The 12459-nt window shown below is 42.1% G+C and overlaps 1 protein-coding gene across 1 annotated transcript; it reads left to right on the top strand.

Annotated features, from left to right (window-relative positions):
• Positions 1–2790: 2790 nt before the first annotated feature.
• On the top strand, positions 2791–10714 carry LOC139311929 (zinc finger protein 665-like). The gene is made up of 5 exons (XM_070936454.1): positions 2791–3465; positions 4658–4784; positions 5913–5995; positions 7535–7661; positions 8702–10714. Exons 1-5 carry the CDS (start codon positions 3058–3060, stop codon positions 10084–10086), a joined length of 2130 nt encoding a protein of 709 aa, XP_070792555.1. The 5' UTR covers positions 2791–3057; the 3' UTR covers positions 10087–10714.
• The last annotated feature ends 1745 nt before the right edge of the window (positions 10715–12459 follow it).

The raw sequence follows: 12459 nt of genomic DNA, 5'->3' as shown, positions 1-12459 counted from the left end.
TGCAGCGTCTCTGGGATTGTGTGATCCAGGGGTAAAATGCTCCCGGTTTGGACCGGATCACCCGATTCGGTAGTGATGGCGGCGGGTGGTTCGGAGAAGCAATAGCAAAAAATCCCTGCCCCCTACCACCACCACCACCATGCCCAGCTGAATCACACGATCATCAGAGGCTGTTTCTTTTACTTTGAAAAGCATTTTTTCTACAACCTCTTCCGACGAAAAAATGCTTTTAAAAATTAAAAAAAAAAAGCTCAGCTGGGACCCTCAGAGGCTTTTCAAAGCGTTTTTTTCTGCAACCTCTTAGCCGAAGAGGTGATTTAAAATATGCTTTGAAAAGTCTCTGACGATCCCAGCTGAGTTGCCTGATCGGCAGAGAGGCTTTTCAAAGCATTAGAAAAAAATGCTTTGAAAAGTTTTTTTTTTTTAAAAAGTTGGCCACGCCCACCCAGTCACATTACCCCACCACCACCACCAAGCCACGCCCACAGAACCCCTTTTGCGACCTTCCGACAAACAAAGTCAATGGGGAAAGTCCCTTCACCCCTCTGGTACTAACTTAACAAAATGCTGCAATTCACTTAACAACCGTGGCAGGAAAAGTCGTAAAACGGGACAAACTCACTTTAACAACATCAACGTCGTTTTACTTGGCAACATAAATTTGTATGCTTCTCCGCAAGATAAATGTATGTTTCATCTAGCAACATAAATTTGGGGGGCTCCAGCGTGGTCGTAACTCGAGGACTGGCTGTAATTGAAAGAAAATGCCAGGGATGATTCTCCCCTCGCTCTGTTGGCAGAGGAGGCTCCGCCCTTCAAAGGGTTAAAGGCAGACGAGACACTGCCTAGAGAGGACGGAAGTCGGTGGAGGAAAAGTGTGAAACAGGCTTCCTACCGGAAGATTCAATTGCTGGCCTGTTGCCAATCAAAGGAGCCCTCCCTGAATCTGCCTTGGGGGGGGGGTTCCTCTTTTGGGGACTAGATGACCTCCCATCCCTGCCGTGTCCCTTTGCAATGGAGGGAGCTGCAGGGGAGCAGCGAGAGGCAGGGCTGATGTTTAGGGAGAGATGCCAGAAAGCAGGAGAAGAAGCCATGGATGGAAACTGATCCAAGAGAGAAGCAACCTGGAATTAAGGAGAAACTTCCTAACAGTGAAGACAATTAACCAGTGGAACAGCTTGCCACCAGACGTTGTGGTTGCTCCAACACTGGAGGTTTTCAAGAAGAGATTGGACAACCAATTTCATCCCTGGAGACGTTTCTTTAAAAAAAAAAAAAAGTCTGGAACAGCCACCTATCTGAAATGGTATAGGGTCTCCTGCTTGAACAGGACTAGAAGATCTCCAAGGCCCCTTCCAACTCTATTCTGATCGGTTGATTGAACCATTTGCCTGGAATGGTACAGTGTTACTAATAAAGGAGAATATTTGTAGCTCCGGGTTTGACATGGCGGGGGGCGGGGGGTCCTCGGTGCTCTCTGAGCTTGCTTGATTTCTTGCGGACATTTTATTACCCAACTAGGTAACATCATCAGTGCTAGGAGGGAGTGGAGTTTGCTCTCAGTTTATATTCCGGTGGCTTGCCCTGCCTGTGTTGGTGGGGGGCGATCTTAGAGGTTCTTTGGTTGGGTCCTTTACTGTTGGCTCTTTGGCAGTTTCTTGACCGGGGTATTGCTTACTTGATAGTTGATCTGAAGTTAACCTTGGAGTTAATCTATGCTGGTCTGGGTGCTGATTGCTGGTGAAGAGGTGCTGGAGTCTTTTTGTTCTTGGTTGGGTAATGGTATAGTGTAGTGTCTCCTGCTTGAGCAGGGGGTTGGACTAGAAGACCTCCGGGGTCCCTTCCAACTATAATAATGATGATGATTAAACTGAGTGAAGGCAATCAAAGAAATCCCCCGTTTTCTGGAACGGTCACTGACTGACCTCTTGTGTTTACACACATACACACACACACAGAGTGAGAGAGAGAGAGAGAGAGAGAGAGAGAGAGAGAGAAACACGGGGGGGGGGGGGGAGAGAGAGAGAGAGAGAGAGAGAGCCTGAGTGGCGTAGGAGGCTAATGCTTCCTACTAAGGCAGCATTTAACATCCAGCTGCCTGCAATTACTGCGAGTTCAATTCTCACCAGGTTCAAGATCGACTCAGCCTTCCATCCTTTCTAAGGTGGGTAAAATGAGGACCCGGTTTGTGGGGGCAATAAGCTGACTTTGTATAAAATATACAAAAGTATGAAGGCTATTGCTGAACGCATTGTAAGCCGCCCTGAGTCTCCGGAGAAGGGCGGCATATAAAAATAAATAAAAATAAAAAATAAAAAATAAAATAAAGAGAGAGAGAGAGAGAGAGAGAGAGAGAGAGAGAGAGAGAGTAGAAGACCCCAAGGTCCATTCAAACTCTGATGATGGTGAAAGCAATAAGCCCTTTTGTAGTTTTAAGAGATTTTCAGTTCTTTCAGCATAATTATTCACCTGACCGACTGTCCTTGCAGGTTTGACACTTTGGGTTTGGAAGGGGGGGGGCTTTTTGAGAGCTTGTGAGAGTTGGGGTGAGCTTCCAGCATTACGAATAAATAAAAATGGGTGCTCTTCGTAGTGGTTGCTCCTTTTCCATTCCGCTAATGCGAGTCTGCAAGAATATTTTTTTTTTGATTTCTTGAAGCAGCTGTGCTCGTTTCTTTCTAGAAATGGACGGATGAACAGAAAGCCGGGTGGGTAAGAGAGTGAAAAAAGCTCTATGGTTAGGCAAAGGGAGATGGCAGGCAGAGAAAGCGATTTGGGCACGTCCTGAACAGACAACAGACGTTAATTGTGTTGTTGAACACAAATGCACTTCCCAGAAAGAACTGTGTTTAGGGACTCCTGTTTCCATCTTTGGCTTGGCACCCAAGCCTTTCAATTCAAAGATAAAAGAGTGCATGTTCCTTGTCAGTCTGCAGACTTCTTTTTGCCTTAATACTACACGCCAAGCTTGGCATTGCACTCTGTTAAGGCCAAATTGGGAAGAAATAGAGTTCCTTCGGACTTGCTAGAGATTCTCCTGGGGCATAAAAAAACAAGATGGAGGAACAAGGCTCAGCTGGTTCTGAAGGAAAAGAAGGCCGCGATCCCACCCTGTCCGAGAGCAGTGAAGAATGTTGGAAAAAAAGAGTGCAGGAGATTTTGGAGAAAGACCCAGAGGTTCATCGCCAGCGTTTCAGGGACTTCTGCTACCGGGAGGCGGAAGGTCCCAGAGAGGTTTGCAGTCGTCTCCACCATCTTTCCCGTCAGTGGCTTCAACCGGAGAGACACACCAAAAGCCAGATGCTGGATCTGGTGATCCTGGAGCAACTGCTGGCCATCCTGCCGGTGGAGATGTCCAGCTGGGTGAGGGAATGCGGAGCAGAGAACAGCTCCCAAGCGGTGGCCCTGGCCGAAGGCTTCCTCCTGGGTCAGATGGAGCAGAAGAAACTGGAGGAGCAGCAACAGGTAAGAGGCCAGCCCCATGACGGCTTCAAAGGGCCACATATCATCCAGTAGGGGGAAGCCCAAAACTACAGGGAGTCCTTAGTTTACGACTACAATTGTTGAGCCCAAAATTTCTGTTGCTAAGTAAGACAGTTGTTAAGTGAGCTTGGTTGTTTAGCGAGTTTTTGCCCAATTTGGCAACCTTCCTTGCCACAGTTGTTAAATGAATCAGTGCAATTGTTCACTTATAACACAGTTGTGAAGTGAACCATGTGTCAGGGTTCCAAGTAATAACCCCAAGGCTTGAGCTGATTTTTTATTAGAGATGCATATTGGCACATCTGGGAAAACCCGAATCTGAGAGCTTCCGGGTTTTCCTCACCCAAAAGAAAGTTCCTTGCCCTTCACCCACATGTCCATCACACGAACCAATCAGGTACCTTCCGGAACAGAAGACACCTCCTCATTCTTCTCAGCACAGCTGCAGGGCACAACGGCCTTGACTTTCTAGAAAGAATGTTATTTTGACTACATATCATCTTCACTCCATACAATCCCCCCTCCCATTTTCCCACAGTAGAATTTGTGGCAGGCCTGAAGCTCAAAGGTGAAAAGATGGCTTCCAGGTCTGACAACCTGCTTCCCCATTGACTTTGCTTGTCAGAAGGTCATAAACGTGGATCACATGATCCTGGGACACTGCAACCGTCATAACTTTGAATCAGTTACCAAATGTCTGAATTTTGATTACGTGATCATATGGATGCTACAAGAGGCCTTGGTAGTACAGTGGTTTAAGGCACCCTGTTATTAAGCTGGTTATTAAGACCAGCTACCTGAAATTACTGCAGGGTTCGAATCTCGCCAAGGCTCAAGGTTGACTCAGCCTTCCATCCTTTCTAAGGTAGGTGAAATGAGGCCCCAGATTGTGGGGGCAATAAGCTGACTTTGTATAAATATACAAAAGGATGAAGGCTATTGCTGAGCACATTGTAAGCCGCCCTGAGTCTTCGGAGAAGGGCGGCATATAAATCAATTTTTTTTAAAAAAATGGTCATGAGTATGAGAAACGGTCATAAGTCACTTTTTTTCAGTGCCGTTGTAACTTTAAAAGAACGGTTGTTAAGTAGAGAATTCCCTGTATTTGCCTGTCTTGTTCTTTTTTCCAATCCTGCTCCCATTTCTACGTCGTTGATCTTTGTTGCCATTTCAGATAAATCACTTTATAAAAATGGATTACTATTTCCCTGCAACAGAGGAGGTCCTGCTGGACACTGTAGTAGGAAATCCTTTGCAAACAGGGATCCTGCAAGAAGATGCCAAAGGAATCACATTGCAAGGTAAGAATTTGTGACAGTGTTGTCTATTTCAACTAGGTCTTCCCGGCCCATACCAGAAATGCTGGTCTACTCTTTTTGTTCCCTGGATCTTCGGGTTGGAAAAACAAGCTTGTTTTACCTTATTCTCAAATGCTCTTATGTTAAAGTAAAGGTAAAGATTCCCCTCGCACATATGTGCTATTCGTTCCCGACTCTAGGGGGCAGTGCTCATCTCAGTTTCAAAGCCGAAGAGCCAGCGCTGTCCGAAGATATCTCCGTGGTCATGTGGCTGGCATGACTCAGTGCCAAAGGCGCACGGAACACTGTTACCTTCCCACCAAAGGTGGTCCCTATTTTTCTACATGCATTTTTTACCTGCTTTCGAACTGCTAGGTTGGCAGAAGCTAGGACAAGTAACGGGAGCTCACCTTGTTACGTGGCACTAGGGACTCGAACCGCTGAACTGCCGACCTTTCGATCGACAAGCTCAGCCACCGCGTCCCTTCTTATGTTAAAGATGATGAATATTGTTATCAAATTAATTGATTTGAAGGGAAGGGGACTTGGGAGGGGAAAAAAAACTGGGATTCCAACATCTTTTCAACACCGTTTTAATTTTTAACTCTTTTAAGACTGGTATCTTTAGAGTGACTATGGAGATTCTCCAGTCATCCCAGGTCATGGTTTTCCCAGAGATGCTTTTTTTCAACAGGCAACTGGACTTTCTGGTTTTTCTTTGAAGACGTTTCGCTTCTCATCCAAGCAGCTTCTTCAGTTCTGATTGGATGGTGGGGAATGGACCAGCTGTCTGCAAGGAGTATAAATCCTTCCATTCCCCATCATCTGGTCAGAACTGAAGAAGCTTCTTGGATGAGAAGCGAAACGTCTTCAAGGAAAAGCAAAGAAAATCCAGTTGCGTCTTGAAAAAGCACCTTTGGGTATCTTTAAAGGTTTTTCTAATGTTTAAATAAATGATAAGTATTCCTGTGATACCTACGGGGATTCGAAATATTTATTTATTGTTTACTTAGAAATAAACCCCAGTGTACCCAAGAGACTTACTTCTCTGTAAGGACTCTTAGCGCCATAACTTCGCATTTCTGAGACGAGCAAATGCTTCAGCCTTTCCACCATCTTGTCTCTTTGTAGGGGACGAATTGATGCTGGCAAACAGTATAGAGCCCTCTGTTTTTCTCTGCGGTGGAATAGAAACCGTGGTTGACCCAGATCAGGTAGAAGGAAGGATTTTATTTGTTTGCTTGCTTGTTTGTTTGTTTCTATTATTTATTTAGACGATTCAAACTCAAAAGGCGCCCAGTTTACCTTCTTTTTTTTTTGTCACGGTCGTTAAACAAATCACTGCAGTTGTTAAACGAAGCACACAGTCGTTCAGTGAATCTAGCTTCCCCCATTGACTTTGCTTCTTGGAAGCCAGTTCGGGAGAATGATTATAAGTGGAAAACTTCCTCTAAATTGCATCCTGGACATAAACTGTTTCAACTTCTACCCTCAAAATGGCGCTATAGGGCCGTGAGGTGGCACACAGAGCCCTCTCTGTGGGCCTGCGCACCATTGCCAGCTGCTCTTTTGGTTTCTGGCCCGCACGTGCACACTGGCCAGCTGGTTTTCGTGGGCACCGGAGCGCCAGAGAATGGCCTGAAAAGGGCCTGAAAAACAGCCCCCAAAAAAGGCTGTTTTTCTGGCTGTTTTCAGGCTGTTTTTCTAGCCGTTTTCAGGCCACTGAGTCTTCGGAGAAAGGCGACATACAAGTTGAACAAATAGATAAATAAATTTTCTGGGCTGTTTTTTGGGCCATTTTCAGACCGTTTTTTTGGTGATTTTTAGGCCAGTTTTCAGGCAGTTTTGAGGCCAAAAATGGCTTGAAAATGGCCAAAAAACCAGCCAAAAAGCAGGCATCATGGGGCAGCCAATTGATTTTCAGGTTTCCAACACTCTGGGCACTCAGTGCCGAAAAGGTTCACCATCACTGCTATAGGGTATTGCACAACAGAACAATTAGACACAAGGACAGTTTTTTCCCCCATGCCATCACCCTGCTAAACAACTAATTCCCACAACACGGTCAAACTATCTAGTAAGGCCGTATTAGTCTTCTCATCTTTCCTATTACCTATTTCCTTATCTTCTTATGACTATAACTTTGTTGCTTGTATCTTACGATTGATACTGTTTTATTTAATATCGTAGTATGATTTATGTTGGTTGCTTATTTAATATTCTATAACTATCACTAAGTGTTGTATCCTATGATTTATGGTGAATGTATTTTTATGATGACTATGATCATGATTTATCACTTATTGCTTGTATGTACAGTGAGAGTTTATGCACAGGAGACAAATTCCTTGTGTGCCCAATCACACTTAGCTAATAAAGTATTCTATATATTCTATATACACTGCTCAAAAAAATAAAGGGAACACAAGCAGAAGACATCCGAGATCAGAATGAATGAAATAGCCTTATTAAATACTTTGTTCATTACATACAGTAGTTTTGTGTTCCCTTTAGTTGTTTGAGCAGTGTATAAACAACTGTATGTAAAGAACAAAGTATTTAATAAGGCTTTTTCATTCATTCAGATCTCGAATGTCTTCTGCTTGTGTTCCCTTTATGTTTTTGAGCAGTATATATTCTGCCATTGGCTATTAATTATTTGCGCAGTAAGAAGAAATAGCACATTTAGTATGTATGTATTTATATGCATGGCGTATATTATGATGGTCCTTTTTTTTTTCTTTTCCAATCAGGATCTGGCCACTATTGAAGAGCTGGCTGTTTATTTCACAGAGGAAGAGTGGGTTCTGTTGGATCCAAACCAGAAAGCTCTCTATAAGCAAATCATGGAAGAGAATTTTGAAATCGTGACTTCTCTCAGTAAGGTTCCCTCTTTCCTTCATTGATGGATAATCATAAAGTTAGCATTTTAGGACTGGTTCCTTTAACAAATGTATATAGATAGAGTGCATTGCATAACATCAAATAGCGTTGGTTTAGCACAGGGGTCTCCAAACTTGGCAACTTTAAGACTTGTAGGAGCCTGTAGTCTGCTATGTGTAGGACTGTTTCCTTATCTTGGATGGCAAACCTCAGATAAGGAAGGATACTCACATGTAGGCGCCAAGAAATGGCATTAAGACCCTAACTCTATAAACAAGAGGAACAGGAGGAAAGGAAGTGGGATGCGTGTTAACCCTAGATAACATTATAAGTGCTTAAGCAAAGCAGTAATGGTTAACCAAAGACTCTAGTTACCTGGAAGATTCTGTAGCCAATGAGATGCTGCCAAGTACACTGTAACTTGAAAGTAACAAACTATATAATGTCACTATGTAAGACAATAAAATCACCACATACATCCTCAACCTTTGTGTGTGTGTGATCTCTACAAAGACTTGTGGACTTCAATTCCCAGAATTCCTCAGCCAGGCATTTGTGTAATATATGTATATTCTCACAGGTCTGTTCAGTTCCCAGGTGCCTCATCCTGTGTCAAGTGGAAGTTTCCGGGCCAAAAATCATTGATAACCCTACATAAAGCCATGTGTAATTAAAGTCAGTTTGATGTAGTGATGGAAGGTGCTGGCTTAGAAACCTGGAGACTGTGAGTTCTAGTCCCACTTTACCTATGAAAGCCATCTGGGTAACTTTGAGCCAGTCACTCAACTCAACTCACCTCACAAGGTTGATGTGATGGGGAAAACAGGAGGAAGAATGAGCTCAACTCACCTCACAGGGTTTTTGTGATGGGGAAAATAGGAGAAGGAAGGAGTATTAGGTATGCTTGCTGCCTTGAGTTATTTATAAGGTAATAAAGATGGAATAAAACTCTAATAAATAAAATGGCTCAGTAAATTTCTCAATCTCTTCTCAATAGGTCGTCCAATCAATCTCTAAATTTCTTCTCTTTGTTCCAGGACATGACCAATATAAAATGAAAGAAAACCCGACGGGGACAAAACCATACATGTGTTTGGAGTGCGGAAAAAGTTTCGGTTATAAAATCAATCTTACCTCTCATCAAAGAATTCACACGGGGGAAAAACCCTACAAATGCCTGGAGTGCGAAAAATGCTTCAGCCAGAGTTCCAGCCTCATCAAGCACAAACGAATTCACACGGGCGAGAAACCCTACGTATGCCTCGAGTGCGGAAGGCGCTTCAGCCAGAGTTCCAGCCTCACAAAGCACAAACGAATTCACACTGGTGAGAAACCGTACTCATGCTTAGAGTGCGGCAGGAGCTTCGGGAAGAAGATAAATCTCACGTCTCATCAGAGAATTCACACCGGGGAGAAACCCTACCAGTGCTCGGAATGCGGGAAGACTTTTAGTCACAAAATCAATCTCATTTCTCATCGGAGAATTCACACCGGAGAGAAACCCTATCGATGTCAGGAGTGCGGGAAGTGTTTTAGCCAGAATACGGGCCTGACGAAACATCAGAGGACACACACGGGCGAGAAGCCTTATAAGTGCTTAGAATGCGGGAAGACATTTGGTCAGAAGACGAATCTCACCACTCACCAAAGAATTCACACAGGGGAGAAGCCGTACGTGTGTTTGGCGTGTGGGAAGAGCTTCAGTTACCGGACTGCTCTGACTTACCACGAAGGAACTCACACTGAGGGGAAGCCATATAAATGCTTAGAATGCGGAAAGAGCTTCACTCAGAAAATTCTACTTGTGAAGCATTACGGGACTCATTCAGAAGAGAAAATGTTCCCCTATTTGGAATGTGACAATCCAACTACGTATCTCACTGCGCACCAACACATCTTCAAAAAGCCGAAACTGCACCAGTGTCTGCAGTGCGGGAAAACTTTTAGTCGGAGCACGGGGCTCCGGAATCACCAACTCCTCCATGAAGGCGGGAAGGAGTGCGCTTGCTTGGTCTGTGGAAAAAGCTTTGGTCACAAGCTCATCCTCAATTGTCACGAAAGGATCCACACCGGGGAGAAACCGTACAAGTGTTTGGAATGCGGCAAAAGCTTTAATCATAAGAAAAACCTCTCGAGGCACCACCGAATCCACACCGGGGAGAAACCGTACAGGTGCTCAGAATGTGGGAAGTGTTTCAGTCAGAAAATAGACCTCACCAAACATCAAAGAATTCACACCGGAGAGAAACCATATAAATGCTCGGAGTGCGGGAAGAGTTTCAGCCAGCGTACCAACCTTTTCCAGCATCAGAGCATTCACACAGGGGAAAAATACACCTGCTTAGAATGTGGGAAAAGTTTCAGTCATAAGAAAAACCTGACCAGACATCAAAAAAATGCACACAAGGTAGAGATATTATAAATGACAGGCGAGGGTCAATAAACGTTGATAGGAAAGAAAATCGCTCATCAATCAACTTACATGAGGGAGAAACCCATATAAATTATTTGTTTGGAATTCATTCAGATTAAAGTTTGATTCTCAGGCAAAAGTTAAGAGGAAGCATGCGACCACGGGAAAAATCCCACAGCAATTGGTAATCTCTCATACCACCGTTGATTTTTATTGCATTTTGGTATTGTTAATTTTTATTGTCTTGTTGTTCATTCATTTGTCCGCATTTTTGCAAACTGTCATTCATGTAAGGATAATTGACATCTTTGGATAGCAGATTCTATACTTTCAATGTAGACTAAGAATACCTTGTTATTATCTTGGAGTCCAGAAAAAGATCTCACTTTTCATTTTTTCCACGTCCCTGTGATATTCTCATTTGTCTATTTCCTAAACCTCTTTTTTAACCTTGGCAACTTCAAAGATGTATGGACTTCAACTCACAGAATTCCCTAGCCGGCTGGGGAATTCTGGGAGTTGAAGTCCACCCATCTTAAAATTGAAAACTAAAATATTCTGACTTTTTCTCCTCAGGAAAGTGAACTTTAAAGGAGGAAGGCGTTTGAAAAAAGGTGCTATAGAAACCTACAAAGCAATCAGGTTTTTTTTTTAATTAAACTATTATGAATACATAAAATGAAGAATTGAGACAATGTGCATAGTAGGTCTTTTTAGGATGTGTGTGTGTGTGTGTGTGTGTGTAATGCACAAATTCCTCAGTACCTCAGCGTGTATCTTTAGAAGAATGTGGAAGAGAACAGATTTATCTCTGTCAAATTGTCCTTCATTGGAAATCTGATTTAAACTGTTGAAAAATGTTTACAATCATTTTTTAGAAAAATTGACATTTCAATTAAGGAAAGACAGTGTACATATGAAGCACATACGCATGTACACACAAGTATTCACATCTACAACTTTTGACAATAGTTGACATGTATAACTGTAGTTTATGGTATTTTCATTAGAACTGCATTTTTTTTCTTTATCACATCCATAATCTTTCATTATTTTCTCTCTCACTTCTGTTCTTTAGAACTTTTTTGGTCATCTCCTTATAATCTTTCTAACATGCAGCAAAAGTTTTAATCACAGGTCAATTTAATTGTCACTTGTGTATATGTGTATATATATATATATATATATATATATATATATATATATATATATTTGTATAGTGCTCTTTGCTATTGTATTTGTATGTGATACAGTTGGTTGTAGACCATCCTGATGTTCCCCAAAAGAATGAAGGAGAACATCTGTCATTTTAAATAATAAATATGTTTGAGACTTTTTTTTCCTTTTAAGTGATTCTGAGAAAATAAATATCCAAGAAGGGATTTGGTAAAAAAATAGCTGAATGCTGGCTGATGGAGACATTTGAAGGTAAAAAATCCAGACGTGGGATATTTTCCCTAAGCCTTGCAAAAGAAAATTGTCAGACCTGCCTCAGCTTGAACCTCTAAGTGAGAACGATCCGTCGGGGCTGCCTGGACTCCACAGTGGAAAATATTAAATTGAAAATGAATACAGCAATAGAGAGAGATGAAGGAGGAGAAGAGAGGTGGAAGGGAGGAAGAAGGAGAGAGAGGGATGGAAGAGTAGGGAGGAAGGAAGGGAAGGGAAATTAGAGTAGGGGAGAGAAGGTAAGACGGGGGAAGAGAGAAGGAGAAGGGAAGGGGAAGTAGAGAAGAGAAAAAGAGGATGGAGAAAGAAAGTAGGAAGGGATAGAGAAGAGGGAGAGGGTAGGTTTGAGGAGAAAGATTGCTGTAGAGTAAAAAAGATGAAGTGGAAGAAAGGCAACGCCGAACAAACAAATATAAATATATTAAGATAAAGAATGAACTGTTTAAGAATAAAAGAGAATAAATATGAATAAACAGTAAAGTTAGAATTTAGGGACAAATGAAGATGGTAGAAATATAGAAATATTGAGATATGTTTAAAAAAAGAAAAGGGGGGAAGACGATTTTGGCAAGAATTGTAATTGAGTAAAATGTATTTGAATTTGATTAATTGTATAAGATAAGAAACGGCCAACACTCTGTTCAAAAAAAAAAGATGTGGGTGAATGTGGGAGAGGAGAAAAAAACCAATAAAACTTGTTTAAAAAAAATAAATAAGTAAGAACGATCCTTAATTCCATTTGTTGAAAAAGGTACGGTTTACTAGAAGTCAAGTGAATTACAGTAATGCACTTGACTTCTAGTAAACTCTACCTTTCTCAACAAGTGGAGTTGTTGTTGTTGTTGTTGTTGTTGTTATTATTATTATTATTATTATTATTATTATTATTATTATTATTATTATTATTATTATTTATTGAATTGGTATACCGCC

This window comes from Pituophis catenifer, unplaced genomic scaffold, assembly GCF_029215685.1.
Source record: "Pituophis catenifer annectens isolate HBS135680 unplaced genomic scaffold, rPitCat1.0.hap2 SCAF_2, whole genome shotgun sequence".
NCBI classification, from domain to species: Eukaryota; Metazoa; Chordata; class Lepidosauria; order Squamata; family Colubridae; genus Pituophis; species Pituophis catenifer.
This window is presented reverse-complemented; position numbering and strand designations above follow the sequence as displayed.

Excerpts from the sequence above, each read along its gene's own strand:
- LOC139311929 (XM_070936454.1), top strand. The coding sequence starts at position 3,058 with ATGGAGGAACAAGGCTCAGCTGGTTCTGAAGGAAAAGAAGGCCGCGAT. Across the intron at positions 4,785-5,912 it reads CAAAGGAATCACATTGCAAG|GGGACGAATTGATGCTGGCA; the intron begins GTAAGAATTTGT and ends GTCTCTTTGTAG. Across the intron at positions 5,996-7,534 it reads CCGTGGTTGACCCAGATCAG|GATCTGGCCACTATTGAAGA; the intron begins GTAGAAGGAAGG and ends TTTTCCAATCAG.